This window comes from Vulpes vulpes, chromosome 7, assembly GCF_048418805.1.
Source record: "Vulpes vulpes isolate BD-2025 chromosome 7, VulVul3, whole genome shotgun sequence".
NCBI classification, from domain to species: domain Eukaryota; kingdom Metazoa; phylum Chordata; class Mammalia; order Carnivora; family Canidae; genus Vulpes; species Vulpes vulpes.
This window is the reverse complement of record NC_132786.1, coordinates 32029565-32057228: the sequence shown is the minus strand read 5'-3', so window position 1 is coordinate 32057228 and position 27664 is coordinate 32029565. Positions and strand designations below refer to the sequence as shown.

Sequence of the window (27664 nt, the reverse complement as noted above, 5' to 3'; positions counted from 1 at the left end):
GGCCCCGGGTCTCCGGGGCCCCGGGGCCGCGCCGGCGCTTTCATCCGGGTCCAGGTGGCGGCGATCCAGTGCAGGATTTACGGTGCCCTGACCCTGAGCCGTCAAGAAGGAACAGCCAGATTAATGGGGTGGGCGGGCTGGGGTAATAATCGTTTGTTTGATGTGACAAGCCTGATAGGCGTTGATTTACTTACAGACTGATGGGCTTTTAATTGAGCACCTCCATCCCAGCCACTTCAAAGGCAGGGGAAGTTGACGGGCCCCTTCGCGGAGGGCTCCCGGTGACTGACAGCGCCCTCCGCCGCCCCGCGCTCGGCCCGCGATCGCGCCCCGCGGCCCCGGCCCGCGCCTCGGGGACGCAGCACATTTTCGGAGTAACTCAGAAGTGGACTTTGGTCTGCAGCCGGGGGCGGGGGGGGGGGGCCGGGACCCCCAGCGGCGGGGTCCGCCCGCCCCACCGCCGCCCTGTGCCCGCACCCGCACCCGCACCCCTCCGCCGCCCGCCCCTCCCCTCCCTTCCCCTCCCCTCCCCTCCCCTCTCCTCTCCTCCCACTTCCTCCTTCCTGCTCGCTCTCGGGAAAGGCCAGAAAAGGCGGAGGGGGCTCCCGCGGCCCTGGAGTGGCTGCGGGCGGCGCCCCCCAGGCCTCCAGATCCCGCACCCTTGCCCGCACCCGGGCCCGGGCCTCCCGCGCAGGGGCAGGGCGGGGGCCACAGACCCCGGGGGCTGAGGCCCAGCCGGACCTGCAGCCCGTTCTCCTTTGGTCCAGAAGAGGCTTTCATAATACAGGCTTTATGCTGTTTGAAATACTAGGAAATGTCCTTTATCAGGGAAGTTCTGTCGGAATGGATTTGTTTTGGTTTTGTTTGTTTGCTTTGTGTTGTTAAGTTCTGATTTCCTGGCTGCTGAACTTTACTTGGGTGGGGAAGAAGACGTGCCCGGTGAGGTCTCCTCACCTGCTGCTGGGTGAGGTCTGCTCACCTGCTGCTGGCTGGGCTGGGGGGCAAGGGGGGGGCAGGGACCCCACCCTCACCCAGAGGACAGAGTCCCAGAACTCCAAGCTTACTCACTAGGTGGAGGTTGGGGGCAGGGGGGGGGTCAGTGAGACCCCAGCCAGGAGAAGCTTCAAGTTCTAAGTCAAGCCTCTTTAGTGACTGCCCCCGACTGGGGGCAAGGCCCCTCCCGTGTGCTTTCCTCTTTTTCCCCTGTATTAAATAATTCACATGGCATAGCATTATCTAGTTTGGAACGCACTTTCACGTATATTATCTTAATTGGTCTTTTAACTGTGTGAGGTAATAAGTGTGTTGTCCTTATGCCCTCTTAGACGGATGATAAAATTGAGATTCAAAGGGGAATGTGGTCCCAAGAGGCAAAATCACTTCTCAAATTCAGATACCCTTTCTCCAAGTCAGCTCCTTCCTTCACCACACCTCACTGCATCCCAGAGATGATTGTCCCATTCCTTTGGAAGCTACATTTTCTTATTCCAAGCAGGTGGTTAATTCTTGTTGCCCTCTTCAGGTCCTCGCCTGGCCTTTTAGTCTCCTGTTATGAGTGTCCAAGGACAGAGCCTCTAGTCTTACTTTGAGAGCCAAACATCTCGCATAGTCTCCGCCCCAAAAGCCACTTCTAAACCTTCCTGAGAGCAAGATGCTCCCTTAAGATCTGCTGCCCCGCAGCTCTCCTCCAGTGTCCATATATTTAAAATGGCCACAGCTGAGACCCCTGTGCTTTTTGTTCTCCACTATTCCAACACGTTCACTGAAGTTGTCCAACGCCTGTCATTTGGAAATCCACCCAAAAGATTCCTCTCAGAGCCAAGAAAACATGTGTTTCTCCTAACGTGCTGGAGGGGTAGCTGCTACTGTAAAGCTGAACCCTAGGACAGTGGCTTCAGAGAAACTAATCATCCCTCCCTTCTCTGCCTCTATGCCTGGGGTAGATTTCCACTGATGCGCTGAGTAGTGCAAGATGTGGCCTGTTTACATGGACTAGTGGAGTCAGGTCCTCCAGGGCAAGTACGCATCTTTTCAGCTTATGCTCCCAGTGCCCAACACTGAAATTTCATTAAAGCGCATGTTGCTGAAATGGTTGTCGAAAAACAGTATAGTGTCTCAGTGAAGTCAGATAGCCTGGGATCACATTCCCAACTCCACTGCCTGGCAGCTACAGCCTTTGGAGAAGTCATTTAAATTTTCTATGCCTTGGTTTCCTCATCTGTAAAATGGGACAAAAAGATCACCAACCTCGTAAAGTTAGTGTGAGGGCTGAATGGGTTAATAACATGTCTAATCCACCATGCACCTGGATGTTAGATCCAATAGGGAAAGAAGAACATGCTGTGAAATAATATGTGACACAATGCCTTTGTAGCAATGTCAGAGGTGTTAAAAGATGTTTAAAATGTCCACATAAAACACTTATAAAAATTGCCTGGGTGGCTCAGTCATTTAAGTGTTTCCTGCGCAGGTCATGATCTCAGGGTCCTGAGATAGAGCCCCTGCATCAGGCTCCCCACTCAGTGGGGAGTCTGCTTCTCCCCCTGCCTCTTCTCCTTGTTCACGCTTTCTCTCTCCCTCTCTCTCTCACTCTCTCTCTCTCTCTCTAACAAATAAATAAAATAAACCACTTAGAAGAGTAGCTATCTAAGTGAGAGCTACTGCCATTGTTGAAATGCATTCTCATAAAAGCCCCATGATGAGTGAGTTAATCCTCACTTTACAGATGAGGAAACAGAGATTCTTTGGAGAGCTGAAGGAGCTTGACCAAGCTCATGGGGCCAGTGAACCCTCAGTGGGCATTTAAACTTGCCTTTGAGGTACAATAATCTACAGTTATTACAATAGCTGGCAGTCGCCCACCACGCTACCAGGGAGTTAGGAGCTGGGTTTTGTTCTCAATTGCATTAGCTTTCCTTAATCTAAATTTCTTCCCCCTCTGGTATAATAACTCTGCTTCTTCCTCCCGGTCCTCTTTTGTACTTGGCTCTGATCTTGTTACTTTTCTGTTAACGGCTTCAGGTTTTACTGTATCTGCTATTTGAATTGTAAGCGACCTCATATCTTTACAGAGGTAGGAGGGGTATAAATAAAGGTCAAAATTAGCTTTTAAAGATGACATGTAGCAAGAAAAAGAGGGAGAGAATCCGCCCACGATTGCACGTGGGGAAGTATCTGTGGACACCCTGAGGGACTGGCCACAGTGCTCCCTCCAGCGCTGCCCTGAGACTCCAATCCTCACCGTCCTGGTGCAGAGCAGAGCTCAGGGGGCCCCTTGAGTGGCTGGCCTATCTGTCATACCAGACTCTGTTTTTTCCCATAACCCAATGGGACACTACAGAGTGGGAAGGTAGAGGAGCTTGGGAGGTTATAGGGGCTGGAGGCAGTGAACTTTTCTAAGACCTTCTCTCGCTTTCCTTGGTAACCACCCCCCCCCCATAAAAAAGAAGCATCTACTTGAAAGAGTGTAAGTTTCTACCTCACTATTGCAATGAGTCTGAGGCAAGGGAGAGCATCCCATTAGCTCCAAACTAAAGCAATGTAAAAGGTGTATGGCTGTTTTTAACATCAGAAAGGGAACCACCGAACTGTGTTTTCTTTGGGGTTTTGCGTTCTCCCCACAACCCTCGTGGCAGCCCAGGACCCACAGCTGTCACGGTCACAGAAAGATGCCACTTGCCTCTCCTGCCCATCACTTCCCCACGTGGGGATCCCCGGTATCCTACCTCTTCCACCCAGCTCATAATGCTGGTGCTAAAAGATAACAGAATAGGGCACAGTATTGTGCTGGGGTTTCCAAGTAGGGAGGCCAGGGACTGGCTAGAGTGTCCTATGTGTGAATTTGTTTGGGTTTTCCAGGATGGGGTCAGGGTGGAGAAGGTTTTTCCAAAACTTCTCTCAACTCTCCCACCTGCCCCAGACCTGTTTGAGCAGAGCAGAGCCGAAAGCTGGGTGAGCAAGGGAGTTTGAGAAGGACGATTGCACAGGGAGCTTTGCCACGGGAAGCAGGGAGAACACGCCATCCCTCAGTACCCCTGAATGGAGCCTACTGTTCTTCCTCCAAGACTGAATAAAATGTATTCTATGCTCAGATCCACCAGACAAAGAAGGAATATATCAACAAAGGCGGGGAAAGACGAAAATGGTTGTTCAGCGATTCATTCACGTACATGTAGTTCATCTCCAAGGCTTCCAAGGAAGCAGCTGCGCACCAAATCCCTTCCGACGCTGTCTGTATCTGAGCCTCCTGTGAGATAATCCTCTTAATGGAATATTTAAGAAATCGGATATAAATCACCAACCTTTTATCTCACCTGAAGATCCATACTCCATAGGACGGATGGTGTATGTGTCTATCTACATATGGACGGTTGCAGGTGCCTTTGTGAGCGGATGTTGCCATGTTTTTAGGCTCGTTGTGCTTTTCGGTATCTAAATCTATTTTTTTTTCTGACGATAGGGGTGTAAAAATATAAATCTTAGAGATCAGAGCCCAGAAAACAGCTGCACCTAAAGACAATTAAAACACACATCCCTCAGAAAAACCTTTTTTGTCATTTGCAACCCAACAAAAATGCCTATTATTATGACGCGCTCATAAATTACTAGAGTTTGGCATATGCTTTTGTACCAAACAGAAGATGAATAAATTAAATTTGATTTACAACCTTTTTTCATTTTTATTAGCACTGCTCTGAAGAGTTTATGTAAGGGACGTGCCAGAGTGGTTATGCCAAATGTTTTAAGGCGTTGGTATTGATATTATATAAATTAAGGTGTTTTAATTTGCATTCTTTAATTAACTAAATACTGGCAGAAAAATAAAACACAAGGGCAGCCCTGACTTATTGCCTCTATTAAACTGCTGACGTCTCTGGAAAGATGCTTTAAGTAATCCAATTCATGCAGAGTGGGGGAGGAGGGGGTATTAACACTCTGATTTGGCAAAACACAGTGAGGTTTAAGAAACCAATATCCTGCTTTGCTTGCACAGTGGTTGAGGGGGCAGGGGTGTTCTAAGAAGGTCTGCATCCATGTCCCCAAGGAAGAAGTGGTCAATGTTTTAACTATGCATCCTGCCCAGGTCTGAGCTAAAGGGGCAAGGGGGAGCCCAGTCCTGCAACTGAGTATAAGCAGGCTCCTGGGTGCGCAGCCCGCAGGCCTGGGCTGTATCACTGTCGGAATAAAAAGAGATGAGCTTGTTGAATTAACCCAGTGGATCCCATGTCAACATGATCATGTCCAGAAACCAAGGAAAGAAAGAGTCAAAGATCCCTCAACACAGTTGACTGCTTCTGATCAATGCTTCCCCATCACACGTAGGCCCCAAGCAAACAAACAAACAAACAAAAGCTTTCTAAAAAGATGTCAGGAGTACTTCAACACCTTCCCATGCCCTGGGTCCCATTACCAGTTTCAGATACTTTCTTAAAATTCACTCTTACAGTGAGGACAGTAACGTCTTTCTCATCCAAGTTAGAATGAACTTTTCCCTACTTTCCTTTCTTTGCTCTTAATTTTTGCAGTGTTTAATTTTGCTCTGTTTTTCTTTTCCTGTAGGGTCAGAGTCAAACCAGGTAAGGTTTCAGCATCTGTGATTCTCCCTCTAGACTCACAGGGAGAAACAACTCTAAGAAGGAGATCACAGTTTCCCATGCTGGCCCTAGGAAAGAGTTTTCTCCTAAAACACGGGAGAGAACATTTTATTTCTCTTCCCTTAACGCACAGGAAAAGAGCCATCTGTATAAAGCCAATACTGTTCTCTCGCCATTCTGAGAGTGTCCAACTTGCATCCTCCACCTGGACTGTGAACATCATGTCAAGGGCAGGTATCTTGGGGCCTCAGAGACACTTGTTGAGTTGTCTAGATCCATCGAACAGGGGGATGTGGGGCTGGAGAGCAGAGTTCAGCTCTTTCTGGCCCCCAAACTGCCTGTATACTTGCATATAGCATTGTGTCTTTGGAAAGCCCAATAAGAAGCAAGTCAAGGGCAAGCCCAAGCCCAACCGTCCAGGCTTCCAAGTACTGTCATTATGCAATGTTCCTACCCTAGTTTTCTTCCTTGATGATTTTCTTGACTTGCTCCAGAAATAAAGGATGAATTCCAACTTTTAATAAGGAAAATACCATCCTCCTGTGCCAGCAGCCAATCCCCCCGCCCCACCCCCTCCAAAAAAAATCGCACTTTCTTGTCGTGTTCCATCTTGCAGCTCTGTCAGTTGTTTTAAAACAACTGTTTTAAAACATGTCTCCTGTCATAAATAAGATTGTCATTATGCATGTTGACTGCAGTGGTGAAAAATTCACCCAGCACCGAGATTGGGCAGGAACCTCTGAGAGCCCCTTCAGGCCTGACTTCAAACGGGAATGAACAAAAGGAAGAGGACACTGTCTACTTGTCTACTGGTGATTTTTGAACTACTGTAGTTTTTCTGGCTTTGGCTGCTTGGGTTGTTTGTTGTTTTGTTCAATCATTTCCTTATTGATTTGATTTCTCCATTTAAGGAAATTAATGAGAAAGACAGAGAAGGTGTGGCAGAAAGTGGTTGTGTTGAACTTATCCATGACAGGGCCCTGGGAGACATGCAAGAGGTTCCTCAGGATGCCTGAGAAAAGTTCTTCAAGATGTTAGAATTTTACCTTAGGCATCTTGGAATGCACATTTATCCGAATTTCAAAAGCTTATCAACACTTTGCCTGGTCCTGATGGTTCTTCCCATTGCCACTGGGTCAAGGTTACTAATAAAAAGTGAGCTTTGACTCAGCTATGCACCTGAAGAGGCCCAGGCCTAGGCCTGGAAGTGAGGGGACCAGGGTAGTGCTTCTGCTATGAGTCTTGGCAATAAAAAGCTACACCCTTGTTGAGAAATCATACCTACATACCCTTTTGCACCTTGAAAAATAAAAAATAAAATGAAAATTAAAACTATCTACCTGCTTTGGTGAGCACTGGACTAACAGTAAATTGTTGATTTCATGATTTGACGTCTTGCCATGTTTCACAGGCCTTCTTCTGGAAATTCATGGTTAGGACTAGAAATAAACCTAACTGATGCTACCAAACTCATTTCCTGTATTGTCTTCAGCACAAATTTTTGCCTTTCGGTGAGCACTAACAAGGAAGGTCTAGAAGATACAGAGTTCTTATTGAGGCTTACTCTTTCAAAAGTTTGCTGTATTGGGTTCTTTTAGGCCAGACTTGAATATTCTTCTCCTCCTTTTTCTCCTATGAAATGAAGGAGAAGGTGGGAAGGGGAGAAGGCAGGGTCATGAGAAGCATGCTTGTTTAGTTTTTTTTTTTTTTAATCCAAAGATTGAGGGGCACCTGGGTGGCTCAGTGGTTAAGCCATCTGCCTTTGGCTCAGGTTGTGATCCCAGGGTCCTGGGATCAAGTCTGGCATCGGGCTTCTCCCAAGGAGCCTGCTTCTTCCTCTGCCTATGTCTCTGCCTCTCTTTCTCTCTCTCTCTCTCTCTCTCTCTGTGTGTGTGTGTATGTGTGTGTGTGTGTGTCTCATGAATAAATAAGTAAAGTCTTTTAAAAATATAAATAAATAAATAAATAAATAAATAAATAAATAAATAAATAAATAAATCCAAAGATGGAAATGGACCTTTCAGGTTCTCCAAATGAATATGACCAGCAAGTCCCTGAGATGTCCTCCATGTTTCCTTGCCTGAGTCCCTCAGCTGAACTTCTAATTCACTCTAAGCCCCGCCTCCCAACCATCTTAAAGGGAGCTTGTTTTGAACACCTGTAGCTTTTGCCCTGGCAATTCTACTCCTAGGAATATCACCCTATAGTCATATTAGCACACATGGAAAATGATATATATTCTATATATACCCATATACTATGTATATACAGGCAGTGGCAAGACTAGAAACCATCCAAATGTCCACCAGTAGGGGAACAGTCACATAAACTGTGGCATGTCTGTGTAACAATGCCAGGAAACTAAAAAATAAATAGATATGAGGCAAAATAAATAAATAAATAAATAGATAGATAGATAGATAGATATGAGGCAATCTCAAAAATATATCAAATTTAAAAAAAAAAAAAAAAAAAGCAAGTGCAGGACCCCTGGGTGGCTCAGTGGTTGAGTGTCTGCCTTTGGTTAGGGGTGTGATCCCGGGGTCCTGGGATCAAGTCCTACACTGGGCTCCCTGCAGGGAGCCCTCTTCTCCCTCTGCCTATGTCTCTGCCTCTCTCTCTGTGTCTCTCATGAAAAATAAAATCTTTAAGAAAAAAATAAAAATAAAAAAGCAAGTGCAGAATAATTTTTTAAATATGTCACCATTTGTGTATTAAAGAAGGAAAGAATATACACATATTTGCTAGTATATGTACAAAAGATCTTTGGAAGGATGGCCCATAAATTCATAGCATTGATGCACTGGGGAAAGAAATGAGCTAGCAAGAGGGAGGTATTTTCACTGTACATTCTCACAGCTTTGGAATTTGGTGCCATGGGAATGCACTTCATCATAAATAAATAAATGCATTTTTCAATAAAATAAAAAAAATAATTTAAATCACTTTCAGAGGGGGTTCATTATGTAAATCCCCACTCTGAATGGACCACTAGGGTTGGATATTTCTGGCCAAGGGCTCAGTGGGGACCTGGCCTCTTAGGTTTCCTTCTCTGAGCAGAGGCTGGCAGAGGGCCACCGAAATAAAGACTCCTTGAAATTGTTCTGACATCTTGGAATTTGGTTTCATCAAATACGACCAGTGATAATTGAGCCACTGCCTGAGCAGCTCTCCCCTTTTTCTCTAATTGTCTTTGCTGAAATGAGTTTGAAGCTGCACATCCTAGCCAGTGGCGAGTCCAGCCTGGAGGCATGCACGCTCTTGGCAAGTTTAAAGGCTTAACCCCCAGAAGTGGAGGATCATTGAAACATCATTCTCACAGTCTGCCACAGACCAAGGGAGATCTTCAGGAGGGCCTGTGGTGCCCACTGGTTCCAGCCAGTGGAAGCTCAGCACATAGGAGCAGGGTGTGCCAGCAGACACATTCCTTGCTTCCCCTTCAGAGGCCTTCATTCTACTCTGGAACTCCCCTTATAACTAAATGAGACAGTGGATGAACACACCTAGGACAGTTTATACTGGCATCCCCAGGGTGCTCGGTAAATATTAGTGCATCTGAATTTAACTTTGAGTAAATGCACTTAAGAACAGTGGGTAACTAAACTATGGGGTACTAAGCCGGATTTAAGTTTAGCCCTCTTGACATTTTTTTTTTTTTTTTAATTTGCAAAAGAAGCACACAGATCCTTCCTCTCAAAAGAAAGGCCTCGGGCAGCTGGGTGGTTCAGTCAGGCATCAGATAGCACTCCACACAAGTAAGGCACCCGTCTTCAGCTCAGGTCCCGATCCAGAGTTCCTGGGATCGAGCCCCACGTTGGGCTCCCTGCTTAACAGAGAGTCTGTTTCTCCCTCTCCCTTTCAAATAAATTAATAAAATATTTTTTAAAAGAAAGGGCTGCCCTGCCTTTCAGAAGCTGTGGAATGTGCATGCAGCCTTGCTCTGGTCCTTATCCACCTTAGGATCACCTCAAACCTGTGCCAACCAAGTGGTCAATAAATAGTCATTGAATGAATTAATATAATCCAGTTTAATTAATTAAATGAATGTTCCCCTCACTTCTTTCTCTGCCTCTGTTTCCTGTCCACAATCTTGTCCTTCCTAGAGATGAAAGGGAAATCCTGATTGAGAAGACCAGGGCTCTGGGAAACAACTAAAGGCATTTGTTTTCAGTTTCTCCCCGCTATAGGGCCTCCTTCCCCTCAGCCCCGCACACAGTAGATTGGCTCCGGAAACAACTACTTGGGTTTGAATCCTGGTCTGAGCACATTCTAGCTGTGGAACTTGGACAAATTACCTCACCACTCTGGACCTCACTGCCTCGCCAATAAAACAGGCATAATAATAGTGCCCACCTAAATGAGTTCATGCAAGGAGCTCAGAACAGTGTCTGGCACTCAGTAAGTGCTCAGTAAATGTTATTTATTACCCTGGGTGGCATACTTACTGTCTGCTAATCATAACTGAGGCATTGGCTGACTATTAAAATAGGGTTCCTCCCTCCCAGAAGGATTTGCAATTTAAGAGAAATCTCTAAGAAATTTGGAGGCTCAAAGGAACAAAGTAGTCAAGGGTGAATGCCCAGGGCTGAGGTGGATGTATGGGGTGTAAGAGGCGGGGCAGAGGAAGCGAGAAGAGCTTCAAAAGCACACCTACTCCCACTGCTCTCCCAGGCCAGCCCTGCCTATCTCCCTGGGGGCTGATAGGAGATAAATGAAACCACTTCTTCAAAGCACCCTGCTCAAGGACCCGGATCAAACACCAGGGCTTGATGATAAGCTCCAGCCTACATTTCCTTTTGTCCATTCCTTCCCACCACATCTCCAAAGGAAATTCTAGGGGGAGGAAAGTAGTTAATTCCTCCCTCTTTTATCAAAAGGAGTTACCTCCCCATCTAGGCTGTAGTGGGCCCTGATAGGAGAACCAGGGGGCCTCTTCTCCAGCGCTCTGCCAGTGATTCCCTGTGTGACTTGAGGCTTCCCCATAAAACCCTCAGTGTCCTGTTCTTCATCGGTCCAAAGAGATGAAAACACCTGCCCAAAATAACTCAGAAAATTGTTGGGGCCGGTGGGGGTGGAGGTGGGAATGATGAAACACGGATTTGGGAAAAGATACTTTCACATGTTTATGTAGTTGACATTTTGAAAAACACCACACTGTCCACCTTGAACCTTTCTGGGAATCCAATGAGGTGAGATGTAAAACAAATAGCCCTGCACAGGTAAAATTCTCGTGCATTCAGCAGCAAACATTCACGGGGCACTCAGGATACCCAGACTGCCCTAGATTCATATCTCACCCCACCCCCCTCTCATGCGCTGAGACTTTGGGCAAGTGACTTAACCCCCAAGTCCTCTGCCATGAAATGGGATAGGAGAGGACCTATGCCTTCAGGCTTCTGTGCGGATTAGATGAGATCCTGTGGGCAAAGGACCTGCGACAGTGCTTGGCTCCTGGAGCTGGCCACTGTGATGCTATTGCTGGGCAGTAAGAACACAAGCAGGCGGCCGACAATTCAGAAGCAGTCACAGTCCCATGGGAGAACGGACAAGTAAACAAACGAGGGCCGATACTGAGTGATGAGTGTAATTCCAGGACACAGTACAACCGTGAGAGCACAGAAGAGGGAGCTGTTCTTGCCCCTCGGGCCCTCTCCTGCCCCGGGCTGTGTCTGAAGCTGGGGATGGGGCAGACGGCGGAAGTGCCTCCCAGGGCCCTAAATGCAGCCCTAAACCAGGGCTCCTGGCCAAGGCAGTAATTGCCAGCCGCTGAAAGATATTAAGCGCCAGGGAGGAAGACCAAGTCCTCTATGAGGCAGACTTTTTCAGAGTTCTTACGGCTTGTAAAAAAAAAAAAAATGTAAATAGTTACCCAGTGAGATATTATTTCACGTTGTTGCCATTAGGGTTTGAGTGTTATGCAGAGAGAGGCGATCATTCAGGCAATTCTGGCTCTGCAAGGACTGAAAACTGAAAACTCCACATTAACCCCACACAACAAATCCACTACCTCCAGCTCTCAACCTGACTCAGGCATTTTCTCCTGGGTGATGAATTTTCTGTAAATCGAAGTAGTGGAAAAAAAAAAAAAAACTATAAATATTAAGAATTTCCTAAAGGATTTTCTTAATGGCTTGGGGGGGTGCATTTTTTAAAAAGACACGTTTTGACTGGAGGCTGGGGGAGGGGCACTCCCACTCTGGTCAAATTCTGGGACAGCTGGGGTTTTGGGTGGCAATCCCCAGTGCTGAGGCTCCGGATCCAGTTGCTGCTACGTCTGTTTTCTCGAGCAATAGCCCCCACAGATGCAGCTGATGTATCACCATCATCTACCCGGAACTCTCCTGTGCCAAGCACTGAACATGTGGCCACACAGTGTCCACTTCTGGCCTCCTGACTCCGAGGCCACTCTTACATTTTACACATGGGGAAGAGGGAAGGGAGGTTGCCTTGCCTCAGCCCACCGCAGCATGGTTCAAAGGCCTGGCTCTGAGAGACCCAAATCCAAGTGACCGCTCTACCACTCACCAGTCAAGTGACTTTGGGTAAGGGACTAACCCCTCCAGCTTCGCTCTCTTCAGGGATAGGGATATGGATATCCTAGGGATATGGGATCCCCTTCAGGGATAGGGATATGAAATAGGGATAACAGTACCTAATGCTTATGGAGTGCCCAACACATGGAATGGCTATGCTTCAACACAATGGCATGGGGCATCCCCTCTCCTTCGCCGCATCCTATCTTAATGGTGCTGCTCATTCCCAGGGCAATCTGAATAGGCCCTGGAGAGAGGGAGGCTCCTTAACCATACATCTGTCACTCTTCCACAAGGCAAGGACGAGTGCCAGATGCCCTGCACAACATCTTGCATGGGCTTTTCAACCACTCCCCTATAGCACCATGCTCTGCCTACAGGTGACCCTCAATAAATATGGCCCAACTGAAGACTGAGCCTTATTCTCTCCCAAGTGACAAGCCATTCCTTTGAAAACTGCCCTTGCTGTAGGCCACTGGAGCCCCCATTTAGGACTCTATAGGTTAGCATTTCAGCTAAGTGAATGTCAAATACTGATTGTAGTAATCATCTAGTCATGTTTTAATTAGGCCTCTGGCCTGGCTAAGGCAATTGGGTGGATTTAGCCAGAGGAGCCCCGCTGCTCTCACCAGCACCCTAAAAGGAAAGTTGTCCCTATTCCCTTGCTAGCACTTTCTAGGAGAGGGGAAAACAGGCCTGGTCTGACCTCAGTGCTGTCAGGCATCCACTGTTTCTATCTGTGATCATTGCTATGACCTAAGGGCATGGGTGTTTTGGTTGTTTTTTTTGTTTTGTTTTGTTTTGTTTTTTTTGTTTTTTAATTTGAGAGAGAGAGGAAGGGAGAGAGAGCAGGAGTAGGGGCGGGGCAGAGGAGGAGAGGGAGAGAGAGGATCTCAAGCAGACTCTGTGCTGAGTGCAGAGCCTGATGCAGGGCTCGATCCTAGGACCCTAAGATCATGACCTGAGCCAAAACCAAGAGTTGGACTCTTAACTGAGCCACCCAGGTGCCCCAATTTGTTTTTTTGTTTTGTTTTGTTCTGTTTTGGGTTTTTTTGGTAAGGACAGTATATCACTACCAAGGCAAATTGCTCACCTTCCGCCCAGAACCTGATCATTCTATCCTCACCCCCTCCTTTCTCCTTTCAACTACTACCCTTTTTTTCTTTTCCTCTCCAAATAGATACTGTCGTCCTCTATTCTTCTCCCCTCTCTCCTTTCTGCTGCCCCCTGCTCCTCTTTTCCTTCTAAATTCCTCTTCTCTCTCCCCTCCCCTTTGCTCCCAACTGATTTCCCATTAATCATCCCTAACACACATCTGCTTGGGTCCTGGAAGGATTTCTTGGCTGGCTTTCACAGCTGGGCTGGTTACAATAGTCAAGAAGGAGTCTTTCATCTCTCTGCCTCCTGGGTCTCTCTCTTCCCAGCTAGTCCTCCTCTAGGGTGCCTATGGAGTCTCACCCTTTTCCAGTCCATAAGGCTTTCTTCTGTTCTGTCTGGGTAGCAATCTCCCCAAGGCCAAACAGCCTTGTAGGTTGCAGCAGCTCTGCAAAGGACCTGTAAATGTGGTGTTGGCAGTGGCAATGATGTCAGAAAGCACAGAGGCTGGCATGAGAAAGGGCAGGGGAGACACAGAGATAAATGGGATTGCCCCCCCCCCCCCCCATACACACACACTCCTTGTACCCTCTCTTGCTGCAAAATGAAAGATATCTCCTGGCCAGGGCATCCCTTAGCATTGGTGTCAACCTGACTCTACCAGGATTAAAACCGGGGTAGGAAGAGCCTGTGTAATCTCTAAGAGGCCTATGCATACTGCCCAAAAAAAAAAAAAAAAAAACAGCAGGGATGCAGAGACTACATTTAGTTTAGTGTATGATTGTATGATTGATATGGCCTGGGAGTGGTGCCTGCTGTCTTCTTTACTGAGCATGATAAATGTACGGGATGCTTATTTGTTATTTCCGTGATAGTTATTTCTTTCTGTTCGAAGAACCCCTTTGAAATCACCTACCCCCACCTTGGGTTCTCATGTTGTTTCAAGGCGTAGATCCACGCGGCAGAGTCAGGGACGGGTAGTCCCAAAGCAATATGCCCCAAGTGACAGGCCTGACAATCAGAGTGATGGATTGGGTCTGGGAAAGTGGTACTCGAAGGGAGGCAGTGACACCAGCGCGCCTCCACTGGCCGCTGAGAGCACGGGAAAGTGGTCTCCCTAGAGGCCGGCGCACAAAGGACCAGCTTCACCTTCTGAGGATCCGCCAACCGGGAACTTTAATGTCAGTGCTATGACTCTGTAAAATCTCTGCCAAGCGCTAAGCTGGCAATACACACTTCATCTAAAAGGCGGAGGGAGGGCGGTTGGAGGAGGGTATTGTTATTTTTAACAAAAAGTTTTTATTCCAAAATGTCCCTGGGAAAAGCTAGTGCATTTTCCCCCACGAGAAGAAAAGATGGGAATGGGAAGGCGCATCTCTGGAATCGGTATCGACGTGCAGCAGAGAGAGAGAGAGAGAGAGAGAGTCCCCCCTCCAATGGGATACTGGCCCCTCCTGCGATCCTGGATCCCCCCAAACAGCAGTTAGGCGCGATGCAGTAAGGGAGTTGCGCGCCTCCAAACAGACCCTGTACGAAACCTGAAACACGCCCAAGACCGAACCTACAAATCTGCAGGCAGCGCCGCCGGGCGAGTCCGGGCTGCGGGCACAGCTGGGACACCGCGCTCGGTCGCGACCATCTCACCCCCGAAGGGAGTCCTCAGACTCGCAGGCTTCGGGCCGGACGGGCTCAAAGTAGCTGGAGCGGCCACGCCGCGTCCCGAGGGCCGTGGACGCCTCCAGGGCTCGGGCGCTTCCAAGTGCTCACGCCAGGGAGAAGCCCATTAGGGGAAGGGAGCCGGGCCGGAGCCGGGCCGAGCCGGAGCCAGGCCGGAGCCAGGCTGGAGCTAGGCTGGAGCTCCCGAGGCGCGGCCCGCCCCCAGGCGGCCTCCGGGGGAGGCTGGACTCGGCCGCGGCGGAGCCCCCCCGCCCCGCCCCGCCCCGCCCCGCCCCTGCGAGCGCCCCCCGCCCCCGGCGCTGTGAAGCCAGAGGGGAGAGACTGGCCGGCCCGCGGAGGCTCGGGCGCGCAGTCCCGGGTCCCGGGCCCCGGGGAAGTCTCGTCCTCTCTGGGACCCCGGGCCAGGGCGGCCCGGCCGGGGGGGGGGGCGGAGCGCGGCCGGCGGCAGAGGCCGAGGCGGCGGCGGCGGCGGCGGCGGCGGCGGCGGCGGGCGAGGCCCCTTTAAGGGTCTCCCCTCCCACCGGCGGCGCCGGCCTCCGCCCGCCGCTCTCCCCGCCCCGGGGTCCCGGCGAGAGCTGCGATTGGGCGGGCGCGGCGATCCCTTTGAAGTGTGGCTGCCGATCGCGGCTATTTGACGTGCGGCTCGGGGAAGGCGAAGGTTTTTGTGTGTCTCGCCCGGGCTAGCGGCGGCGGCGGCGGGGCGGCGGGGCGGCGGGGCGGCGGCGGCGGCGGAGGCGGAGGAGGAGGAGGAGGAGGAGGAGGGGTGGAGGCGCCGCGACTGCTGCACCGCGCTCGGCGCTGCGGAGCGAGCCCACCCGCCCCGGGAGCTCGCCTCCCCGGTGCTCCCCTCCCTCCCCGCCCCCCCAGCGGCGCTGCCTCCTCCAAATGAGCGATTCGCCCGCTGGATCTAACCCAAGGACACCCGAAAGCAGCGGCAGCGGCAGCGGCGGCGGCGGGCAGAGGCCGGCGGTGCCGGCGGCGGTGTCCCTCTTGCCCCCGGCGGACCCCCTGCGCCAGGCGAACCGGCTCCCGATCAGGGTCCTGAAGATGCTGAGCGCTCACACCGGCCACCTCCTGCACCCGGAGTACCTGCAGCCGCTGTCCTCCACTCCCGTCAGCCCCATTGAGGTCAGTCCCCCGTCGCCGCCCGCCGCTGCCGGGCCCGCGGCCCTACTCCCCGCGCCCTGCGCCCCGGGGCTCCTGCGCCGCCCAGGTCCGGCCAGGCCGGCGGACGGGGTGAGGAGGGACCGAGGGAACGGGGAGCGGAGTCCGCCCGGCTCTCCGCAGGCTTCTCCGTGGAAGGCTGCCCCTTCCACGCTCGCCCTTCAGAGCTTCGTGTTTTCTCTTGGATCGGGTTTGCTTTTGGAGTCTCCACCGGGCCCTCTACTTTGCGTCTGGCACCCGGCTTCCAGGCCAAGGGCGGTCTCGCCTGGGCCTTTCCTGCCCGCCCCCAGCCCCCAGACGCCCGCGCGGTCTCTCTGAGGCCGGCTCGCCCCCGCCCCGCTCCGCCTCTGTCCCAGCCGGTCGGAGCGCTCTCGCCCCGCACTCCCGGGCCCAGGTCTTCCTTCCTCCCACTTCCCTGGGTGCCCTCCCCGGGAGGGAGGGGCCACCGAGAGAGCGCCCCCGGCAGCCCCGGCAGCCCCGGCAGCCCCGGCAGCCCCGGCTTTAGGACGCGCGTGTCCCGGCTCCTGCCGCGCGGCGCCAGCGCCAGAAACCCGTCCCAAGCGAAGTTGCCCGAACTGGAGGAGTAAGTTTTCTCCTGGGCACAGGGGAGGGGGAGATCGGAGGGTCGGGGGCGAGTCGCAGCCCCTCCCCCAGCCCCGCTGCAGCGCAGTCACCTGCTCCCGCGGCGGCCCCTGGTGGGCCGCTTCCACCGCCCGGCCTCCCCGGGCCTGCGCCGCGCTCGGGGGCGCAGCGGACCGACGGACCCATCCCGGGCCTGCGAGCCCAGCTCCACCCCGCAGGCCCGCCCCGCCCCGCCCCGCCGCGCCGCGCCCGGCCCGGCCCTCGCCCTCAGACCCTCTCCCCGCGCCCGCGCCCGCGCCCGCGCCCGCGCCCGCGCCCCCGGCCCGGCTCCCCAGGCGCGCTGCGGGCCCCCGCGCCCTGCCGGTCTCACCTCCTCCTCCCTCCCCTTGCCGCTGTCTCCCACAGCTGGACGCCAAGAAGAGTCCGTTGGCGCTGCTGGCCCAGACTTGCTCGCAGATCGGCAAGCCGGACCCGCCGCCCTCCTCCAAGCTCAACTCGGTGGCCGCGGCGGCCAACGGGCTGGGAGCCGAGAAGGACCCCGGGCGCCCCGGCGCCGGCGCCGCGTCCGCGTCCGCGGCCCTCAAGCAGCTGGGGGACTCGCCGGCCGAGGACAAGTCCAGCTTCAAGCCCTACTCCAAGGGCTCCGGCGGCGGCGGCGACTCCCGCAAAGACAGCGGCTCCTCCTCCGTGTCGTCCACCTCCTCCGCATCCTCCTTGTCCCCGGGAGACAAGGCGGGCTTCAGGGTCCCCAGCGCCGCCTGCACGCCCTTCCCCCCGCATGGAGCGCCCGTCTCCGCGTCCTCGTCGTCGTCCTCGCCCGGCGGCTCCCGGGGCGGCTCCCCGCACCACCCTGACTGCAAGAACGGCGGCGGCGGCGGCGGCGGCGGCGGCGGGGGGGAGCTGGACAAGAAAGACCCGGAGCCCAAGCCCAGCCCGGAGGCTGCGGCCGTGAGCCGCGGCAGCGGTGCGGAGCCCAGCGCGCACGGCGGTGGCGCGGAGGCTGGGGCCTCGGGGCGCAAGTCCGAGCCGCCCTCGGCGCTGGTGGGGGCCGGCCACGTGGCGCCCGTGTCCCCCTACAAGCCGGGCCACTCGGTGTTCCCGCTGCCACCCTCCAGCATCGGCTACCACGGCTCCATCGTGGGCGCCTACGCCGGCTACCCGTCTCAGTTTGTGCCTGGCCTGGATCCTAGCAAGTCTGGCCTCGTGGGAGGCCAGCTGTCGGGGGGCCTGGGCCTGCCTCCGGGCAAGCCCCCCAGCTCCAGCCCGCTCACCGGGGCCTCCCCGCCCTCCTTCCTGCAGGGATTATGCCGCGACCCCTACTGCCTGGGAGGTTACCACGGCGCCTCGCACCTTGGCGGCTCCAGCTGCTCCACCTGCAGCGCGCACGACCCCGCGGGGCCCAGCCTGAAGGCGGGGGGCTACCCGCTGGTGTACCCCGGGCACCCGCTGCAGCCCGCTGCGCTCTCGTCCAGCGCCGCCCAGGCCGCGCTCCCGGGCCACCCGCTCTACACCTACGGCTTTATGCTGCAGAACGAACCGCTGCCGCACAGCTGCAACTGGGTGGCGGCCAGCGGGCCGTGTGACAAGCGCTTCGCCACCTCAGAGGAGCTGCTCAGCCACCTACGGACTCACACGGCCCTGCCGGGCGCCGAGAAACTTCTGGCCGCCTACCCCGGGGCTTCGGGCCTGGGCAGCGCCGCCGCAGCCGCCGCGGCCGCCGCCTCCTGCCACCTGCACCTCCCCCCGCCCACCGCCCCGGGCAGCCCCGGGTCGCTGTCATTGCGGAGTCCACACACTTTGGGGCTGAGCCGGTACCACCCCTATGGCAAGAGCCACTTATCCACAGCTGGGGGCCTGGCCGTGCCCTCCCTCCCCACAGCCGGACCCTACTACTCACCGTATGCGCTGTACGGACAGAGACTAGCCTCAGCCTCCGCACTGGGATACCAGTAACTACAGCTCTTGCTCCCCCCACCCTCCCCTCCTTTCCCCCTCCCTCTCCTTTCCTCCCCCCTGCCGCCTCGCCGCTGCCAACCTCCACTACTGCTTCTCCCTGCCGGGGCTCCCCGCCCAGACCCTCCCCACCGGACTGTGTATTTATTTACTATAATGTTAGCTTACAAGCTGGGAATATAAGTGCATTAACGGCCCACACGAGTCAATGGTATGCAAAAAGTCTGTGTTCCCCAAATAATAATATTAATCACACAAATAACCACATGTTCCCCACCGCTCTTCCTTTCTTTTATTTTTTTTCTTTTTCCTAGATATAAGGTTTTTTTTGTTTGTTTTGCTTTTGCTTTTTTTTTTTTATTGGTTTGGTTTTAGGGGGAGGAGGGAGAGTTGGGGTTCTGGGCTTCTATTTGTTTTCCCTTCCTGGGGCGTTTCTTGCATGCTTCCTAACGGTTAAGACTACATTTCTCCCTTCTCTTTTCCCCCTCTTTCCCCTTCATTTCTTCTTGTTTCCTTACATTTGAGGTTCTGTTTTATCCTTTGTACGAGTAACAGAGAGGAGATATTTTTTGTAAAGCATTTGGGGGGTGCAGGGATCTGCCTTGGTGGCAAGACGTCTTGCGCATTCTACTGACCCAGAACTCTGCTCTGTGATTCCTCCCCTGCCACCCTCTCCTTCTGGGGCCCTTGGTCTGTACCCTGGCCCCCAAAATTAGAGCCTTGCTCCTCTGTCTTGCTCTGAGCACTGAGAGCCCCAACCCCACCAGCAGACTCGCCCCCACCCCAAGAGAGAGGCCTTTCTACCTTCCAGACTCTTCATGGCTCCAGACATCCGGTAGTCACACTGCCTGCTGGTGGGGGACCTGTAGGGCTCATCTTATTCAATTAAAAGCCCTAGAAGGTCCTGCTGGTATAAAACTTTGCTCTTTATATTTTGCAAAGTGCATTGATAGTCACGTTTTATTCTCCATTACTGGGGCAGTGGTCCCTCTCCTGCTGGTAGGGGTAGGGTCAGTGATTCTTGGCTAGATCCCTCCAAAGCAGACCATTGGCAATATCAGAGGGCAGTACAACCCTGGTAGCTCCATTGGGAGACAGTTGGGGAGGACATGGATCACAGTAGCCCCATCACCCCCTCCCAGGCCTGACCCGACAGAATCCCCAAGTTGGCCGTGGGCTTCCGTGGGCTCCCTCAGTGACTGGGATTGAAGACTCCGACCCTGGGTCTTCTCCCCACACCTTCCCTCCCTCCTGGTCTTATGCAGCAGTGGGGGGGTGGGGGTGGGGTGGGGCCTGTTTGAGATGAACAGAGCTCTCCCTTGGTAAGACTTATTTTGTTAATAAATGGAATACTTGGCTATATTCACACCGTGGTGTGTTTCTCTCTTGCCTCACCCACTGTCCCACTTCCAGACACCTGAGCAGATGTCCTTCCTTTATTCTTGTTTAAATACCTTATGGTTTCCTTCTGAGATTTCCGTTCAAGGTCGAGTTTAATGCCTTTCCTCAAGAAAGGAGGTGGGGGGAGGAAAAAAACACAGAACTTCTGCCAACGCATTACAAATAACATAAAACCGCCTTTATGGGTTTTTTTTTTCCACTTGGTTATTTAGCTCCCAGGCTCACTTCAAAGTCCTTGACATTTCCTGGGGACAGGGTGGAGGGAGTGTGTAAATGCAGTTTTTCCTCTGGGCCTGGATTCGAGGCACGAGGGGCTGGGAGAGAGAACCGGGGCGCGGGGCTCAGACTCCTGGCTGCACCAGGACGGTCCCCAGCACCGTCCCCAGAGCCCTGCAGGGATGCGAAGTCGGCGTGCCTCCGGCGCCACCTAGTGGCGGGAAGATGCGTGACCGGCGCCGGCCCCGACGACGCCCGCGCGCGGCCCACTCGAAACGCGCCTGCTTTCCTCTTGCTGGCCGCCTTTTAGACGCCTTGAAACCAAAGAGTTCGTGCGCCTGCAGGGACTGGTGCTTTGCGAGGCTCAGGGGCTCCCCGAGGCCAGCGCTGGGCTGTCGACCCCAGGCATTGGTGCCTCCCGAGCCTTCTCTGGACGGGGTCTGGGTGGTGCTGAGAAGGCGCGGAGTCACTGGGACCCCGAAGCGCCCTCGGTCACGCGGCTGGCGCAGGCTTGGGCATCCTCGGGCGCCGTTTGCCAGGATGCGCGGCGGGGCCGGGGACCTCCCGTGCGAGGCGGTTCCCCGAGGCCGAGGCCGGAGGGGAGCAGGGGCCGGCGGACACGTGTCGGGCGCACGTCGAGGCGGGCTGCCCGCCCCCTCCTGGCCGCGCCCGGCGAGCCGTTGCTGCGCTGCTGGTTTGCTTTGCTTTCTCGGTGAGGATGCGACCTGGCGGGCAGTGCGCGCTCTGCAAACCGGGGGCCCCTGAAACGTCGGTAGAGGTGGAGCCGAGGTCAGCGCAGAAGGCGGCGGGGGAGGGACCAGCCACAGCGCGCGGCTGGAGGCTGGAGAATCGCGGGACGTGCCCTGGGACTTGACGAGACCTCAACGTTAGATGTTTTCTGGGGGAGCGGGGAGGTGGATTAGGGTTTTTTGAAGTTTTGCCACTCTTTGTTTCTGACCAAAATTCCTTCCTTAGGCCAGAGAACGTCAGGCTGCTTCTGCCACCATGTGTCCCAGGGGAAGGGGCCTGAGCTGCTGGTGTCTTTGGGCTCGTGGGGGCCAGTGGGGGAGTCGGGGAGAATGGGATGGAGCCAGCCCCTGGGGCCAGCTCAGGGTGTTTCTGGGGGATCATCATTAGCCGATTTCTCAAAGTTCAAATCGGCTAGAATCTTTAAAAGACCTGAAATGTTGCGACTTGCTTTGTTTTTTCTCTCTGTTGTGTGGTTTGCTGTTGGTCACATTCCCTTCCTCTCAAGTTCCCTTTCCTTCAGATGCCTTTTTTTTTTTTTTTTTTTAATGCCTGCTGAAACTGATGGCAATTGCTCCCTCTGCAGGAAGACTTAAACTTTTCTCTTTGTTAAAAACTACCATCTTCAGACCTTCCTAGCTAAGGACTCCAGGGTTCATTTCTTGTTGGGATAGAGAAAAGAATAGATTCACTGTCTCCCATAGTGAACTCTCTGTAGAGCAAAAGTCACGTTTGTAGAGCTGCATGGCTCCCCATGAGCTTAGACCTCTCTGACTATTGAGTTTCCCCAGAAAATATACTGGTGGCCTTTGCAGACTAGGAAGGATGCCATTTGCCTAGTTGGACCGGGGGTGCCCTCAACTACCATTGTGACATCAAAGGGCAAGCACTGTAGTCTGGAGTGTCCCAGTTCTTACCGTGAGATGTGAGCCCTCCTCAGCATAAATGGGTGCCAGTTCCTAAGAAATGTGGCTGTTTTAATTAGCTCGTGGGGAGTTGGTTACTTTCAATAGCTAAATTCTCATTAAACAAAGTTGCTGTTTTAATAGAGATAATGCTCCCAACCAACTGCTTATTTGCATAATTAATTCATCCAGCAACTCTTTTCTTTGAGAATCACCTCCACCTTCTATTTCTCCACCTCCTTCTCTTCCTAGCCCTCCTCCCCTTCTTCCTTCTAATCTCTCCCAGGCGCCAGAAATGGGGCCTGTGTTCCCAAGGCACCAGGAAGGGTGGAAGCACAGAGCTGGAACTTGAGACACTGGACGTTCCTGGCTCCAGGTCAGATTTTCACACCTCTTGCCTGGTTATTTTTGTGGCCTCGTGGGCAGCAGTGGGAGGAAGGGAGGAGAGGGAGAGGAGAGGCTCACCCTCAGATACAGGTTTGACACAAACAGAAATTGCGCGGTGTTAGATTTTTAACTTGCCAGTCATCCCCACCAGCTCACCTCCTGAGAAATCCGTAGCCCAAGTGGGAGGCATGGGGCGTCCATCATCTCCTTGCCCTCCCCAGCATACTATGACGTGTCTCTCAATATAGGAGCTAACTCCTGATGTACGTCTGGGTTACGGTGGAATTCGTCTTGCAATAATCCTGAGGCTCTACACTTTATTAATCATTCTGTAGGGGAAGCTGCTCTCCGGTTCTGTTTGATTTGATTTCATTCATCCTGTCTTTTTGCAAAATAGATGGTTGAGTGCATCCGATAATGTATGGTTTAATTTGGAGCACTATGGGTTTGAATTACCATTTTCATAATGTGCTGTGCATTAATGTGTTACATCATTTATAAAGAGGAATGTGCTAGGTTTTAAACTTTCTCTCCCGAAAGCCAAAGTCACCTAAAGGAAACAAAGCCAAATCACATCGACCCATCTTCTTACCTCGCTGCCAGAGAAACTCCTGCCTCCCCAGCCAGGAGGTGGGGGGGTAGTTAAATCTGCCAAAGCTCGTAAAACCCAACATGAAGCTTTTGTATTCACATAATGCAGGTGGGTGTCAAGGTTTGGGGGGAACTTGCACATGGCTGCCCGGGAGCCATCAATGGCAGCACAAAGCCCCCCTCATTATTGTATAACAACAGCTTTGCAGCCAACCCGGTTCGAGGAGACCTCCAGTGGATGGCTCTCCGCAGACCCTAATCCCAGCCCTCCCTCCCCAATGGCTGTAATAACACCAGCTGTCTGTTACTCAAACTCTGACTGAGGAGGAAAAAGCACTGATTATCCAAATACAGTCATTAAAGGGGAAATGTGTTTTTAGGACTGTCAGAGTGATTAATGAGGGCTAGCCGTCTTTGCAAATGCACTTGTTTAGTCTAACTGGCAGCTTCTATTTTCCTATTGATTTATTGCAGCCGTTGCCGGGCCTTGGTGTGTGCAGAGTCAGGGCACTTCACAACTGCGCCCTGTTTAAACAGGAAAAGCATGCACCATTTTGTCCGGGAGGGAGGGACCAGCCTCAAGTCTCTCCCTTCAGGGCAGTCTCCAGGGGCCCAGACCAACAAAGAAGACATTAAAACCCTGCAGCCAGGAGAAGGAAGGAAGCTGCCTCCCCTCAGTTGTCCCCAGTCACTCCCATCCAAGGTCAGTGGAGACGCACCCTGGCCCCTGGACAAAGCCTATCCCATTGTAACACTCGGCATGCCCACATTTTCTCCCCCGGGCCAGCCCCAAACCAGCTGTCAGGCCACTGGGTCTGAGGACAGGAGAGGCACCTAGAGGAGGGGGAGGCTGCAGAAGGGAGTGGTGGGGCCAGGCCCAAAACAGAGAACTGAAGCAAAACCACCCCCTCCCGCAACACACACACATCCCACACAGACACCCCTCTGCACGGGTCCAGGTCCAGGTGCCCCTGGGGGGAGGGGGTGGTGGCAGCGAAGCTGGGGGCATGATGGTTAATTGATAGAGCCCAGTGGCTGATTTCAACTTTTCAAAAGAGGTAGAGGGACCAAGAGTGATATCTACTTCTTTCCACCTGCATGTTTAATGTTTTGACAACTGATGTATCTAAGGACAAAAATAGAGAAATGCCAGCTTGAAAGGAGGGCCCCACTATTTGGGGATTTATACTTCAAGGCGGCCATTCATCTAAGGAAACAGAATTTGCAGAGTTCCGGGGATATGCCCAGCATGATGCTGGATGCCGTGAGACACAGGAGAAAACTCAAGAAAACTCAAATTCTTGTCTGATTTAGTTGGAGGGACAAGACACACCCATGAGACAAGAGCACTGCATATAACTGCATTTATGCTGATCTAATAAACTGCTGAATCGTCCTGGGCAGACAGTGGAGAAGAGGACAGGATATGATACGGTGCTAATTGTGAAGATTAGACAGGCAGGTTGCAGGGGCCAGAGGGGGAGACCCTGGGGACTGATGTGGGTGACCTTGCCCCCACCTGTTGGGAGGCTCCCCAATTCCTTGGAGGCCCATCCTTTTTTGAAGGCTGAAAAATGGATGATGAGACCTTGGTTCCACAGGGAGAAGGGAGCTGGAACTTGAGCCCCTGAGCCCATAATTTCCATTTCTAAAGCAGACCAAGGAACAGGCTTCATTAACGCTATATACAGCACCTCTGGATTTCCTTCTACCTGCTTTCTCCCTAGTGGGCTTGCACCTTCCACAGAGCATTCCACGTATGGAAATGGTGTGTACTTCTTGCTAAATGAAGTGCCTTTCCAAGTTTTCCCAGGGTGGTGGTATATCACCAGCATTATTAACACTTCCTAAAACAGGAAAAGCTGTCAGTGGATTTGGATCATAGATGAACTGGGAGCACTTTCTCTTAAAGAAGTTGAGGGGCGCCTGGGTAGCTCAGTCAGTTAAGCATCTGACTCTTGATTTTGGCTCAGGTCATGATCTCAGGGTCATAGGATTGAGCCCTGAGCTGAGAACAGAGCCTGCCTCTCCATCTGCTCCTCCACCTTCTCTCTCTCGCTCTCTCTCCTCTCCTCTCCTCTCCTCTCCTCTCCTCTCCTCTCCTGAAATAAATAAATAAAATCTTAAAAAGAAGAAGAAGAAGAAGAAGAAGAAGAAGAAGAAGAAGAAGAGAAGAAATTGGGCGTATTGGCTGAGAGAAAATGAAGTGATGAAGTATTTTATAAAAATGAAGTATTTTATAAACTTTATAATACAGACAAATGGTACAAGTAGACTCCGGTGAACTTTAGGACTGTCCAGGTAACCCCAGAAAATCTAGTCATTACATATCCGGTAGAAAGAGCATAGAAATGGGAGTTAGAAAACTGAGATTTTCTTCTAGCTCTGAAACTTATTACTGTGTGTGACTTTGAGCAAGTCACTTAATTTGAGTCTATTTTTCTATTTCTGAAATGAAGCTCTCAGGCCCTGTAATCCTGAAGCCCTTTCTAACTGGAATATTCTGTGAGTTTCTCAGTCACTAGTCCCTAGTCAAATAGAATTCTTTTTTTTTTTTAAGATTTTATTTATTTGACAGAAAGAGAGCACAAGAGAGCCCCAATGTGGGGCTCGATCTCAGGACCCCAGGATCACGACCTTACCGACTGAGCCATCCAGGTGCCTCCAAATACAATTCTAAAGTTCCTATCAGGACAATGAAAGAAACTTAGTGACTTTACCTCAATGATGGGGGCTCAGGTGGAGTGTACAGAAGAAAAATACTGTAATATGAGCTTTTCACCCAGAGAAGTGACTCCAACAAAATAAGTTATGAAAATATTTTTTTAATTTGATGAGATGCTGAGTTTCAGGTGATGCACATATTTCAAAGGTTGCCTGGGTGCTTAAGTGGGTCAGAAATCATTATTTAAAATTAAAATAATGTGGAGAATCTCATGTGGTTAAACCAAGGTCTATGAAAAGAATCACATGTTTTTTGTAATGTACAGCCAATTGCTTTTGGAAGATGGAATTGGCAAGAGAAGTGAAAAGTAGATAAAAATCAAACCACAGAGGGGTAGAGGAACCTTTGCTCTGAGTGGGCAGTGGGTATCTCTACAGCTCTTTGGAACATAAGATAAAATGATCTGTCTCAAGTTTAAATTAGAGCCAGATTTTAGAATGCAAACAGTAATTTGGAAGATGTCAATGCACATTCCCTATGTCCCGGTCGCTCTTTTGGGTATGCATACATATAAATGTGTGCACATGTGTAGTGCGAGTTACATACAGGTAGGTTTATACCCAATCCATAGAGAAATAGTGTGATCATGCTCTTCCTTTTTACTTTGATAATTTCAAATATAAGGACTGCTAAACAAATGTGCAGAAGCAATAGACCAGGCCCACCCAGGGTTTCTCAGGAAGCATCATTGTGAGTGCACCATAGCACAGTTAAATATAATGATATGTACAGGGCATTTAATACTTACAACAAACCTCTAGTTCCTTTTGCTGAGAAAAAACAAGATTTGGAGAGATTAAGTAAATTGCTGAAAGTCTCATAGTCAAAGAGCTGTAGAACCAGGATTGTAACACATTTCTGATTATAAAACTCTTTGCACTAAGCCAATAGCTTCAGACTTTATTTCAAAGGGAGTCTAGAAGCTACAGGTGGATAGACTATGGGGATCTGCCCCCATCAAAACGTTTTGGCCAGTGTCCCTTCATGGATTGGAACTGCGCTAGATGTAGTGCCAACTACCTTGGTCCTGCCTCTCCTTCCCAGGAGCTGAGATGCTGCTCAGTGCAGTGGCTTTGACTCACTCAGTAAACATTGTAATGTATTCTACTCTGTAGAGCACCCAGTGCATACTAGGTCCCATGGTCTTCTCTGGGAACTAAAAAGATGGGAGGGACATGGCCTGGCCTGGCCTCAAGGAGCAGATGTGCAAGCTAAAACATATGATGGACCAAGAGCTCTATATTAATGCTGTTGTAGGTGGTCATTATAGGCCAGATTACACTGTGGTAACAAATGAACCCCAAATCCTCAGGGCTTACCACAACAAAGACTTGCTTCTCATTTATACCGCACAGCCACCATTGACAAGGATCTCTGTATCAGTCCCGGTTTGAGCAGAGAAGCAGAACCAGTAATATAGGAAGGCATTTATTGCCAGGCATTGGTATACACAACTGTGGTGGCTAACCAAGCAAGTTGTACGTCTCTAGGGCAGGCAGGGAAGATCCAAGCCTGAAACCACTGGCATGAGCCCTTTGAAATCTCTAAATTCAGGGAAAGCCTAACCCATCTTTTAAAGGGCTTACCTGATTAGGTCAGGTCCACCCCCCAGACAGCCTCCCTTTTGATGGGAACTGCAATCGTATCTGCAAGACTCCTTCACAGAAGTACCTAGATATGTATTTTGTTAGATAACCAGGTTGGTCTAACTAAGATGACACATCAGAAAGCATCACGGGGTTGCTTATAATTGATCAGACCCACTAACAAAGGAACATCTTCAGTCACAGAGGGGGAAGAGCCAAAGAATCCTCAAAAATTACACGTTTTAGGCCATAATGCCATGTGTCACTCCTGGTCATCTGTTCAGACTCCTCTAACTAGAACTGATCACCAGGCTCCTCCTAACTGCCAGCACAGGAGGCTGCTGACCTTCCCTCATGCCTGGGTACTCTGACCAACTTCCATCCCGCCTTCCACATTTCAGTTTACACCAGGGGAAGCTGAGTCTGTGTGAGATGAAAGCACACGTCTGCTGACGGCCATACATGAATAAGACTGAGTTCTCCTCTCCATCCCTCCAGCTACCTTCAC

At 51.8% G+C, this 27664-nt stretch overlaps 1 protein-coding gene across 1 annotated transcript; it reads left to right on the top strand.

The window, feature by feature from the left end:
- Positions 1–15604: 15604 nt before the first annotated feature.
- ZNF703 (zinc finger protein 703) lies at positions 15605–19964 on the top strand. The gene is made up of 2 exons (XM_072763529.1): positions 15605–16027; positions 17051–19964. Exons 1-2 carry the CDS (start codon positions 15785–15787, stop codon positions 18596–18598), a joined length of 1791 nt encoding a protein of 596 aa, XP_072619630.1. The 5' UTR covers positions 15605–15784; the 3' UTR covers positions 18599–19964.
- The last annotated feature ends 7700 nt before the right edge of the window (positions 19965–27664 follow it).

What these genes read in the sequence shown, in the direction of transcription:
- ZNF703 (XM_072763529.1), top strand. Translation starts at nt 15,785, where the DNA reads ATGAGCGATTCGCCCGCTGGATCTAACCCAAGGACACCCGAAAGCAGC. An exon ending in CTCCCGTCAGCCCCATTGAG is followed by an intron (nt 16,028 to 17,050) that starts GTCAGTCCCCCG and finishes TGTCTCCCACAG; the next exon opens with CTGGACGCCAAGAAGAGTCC.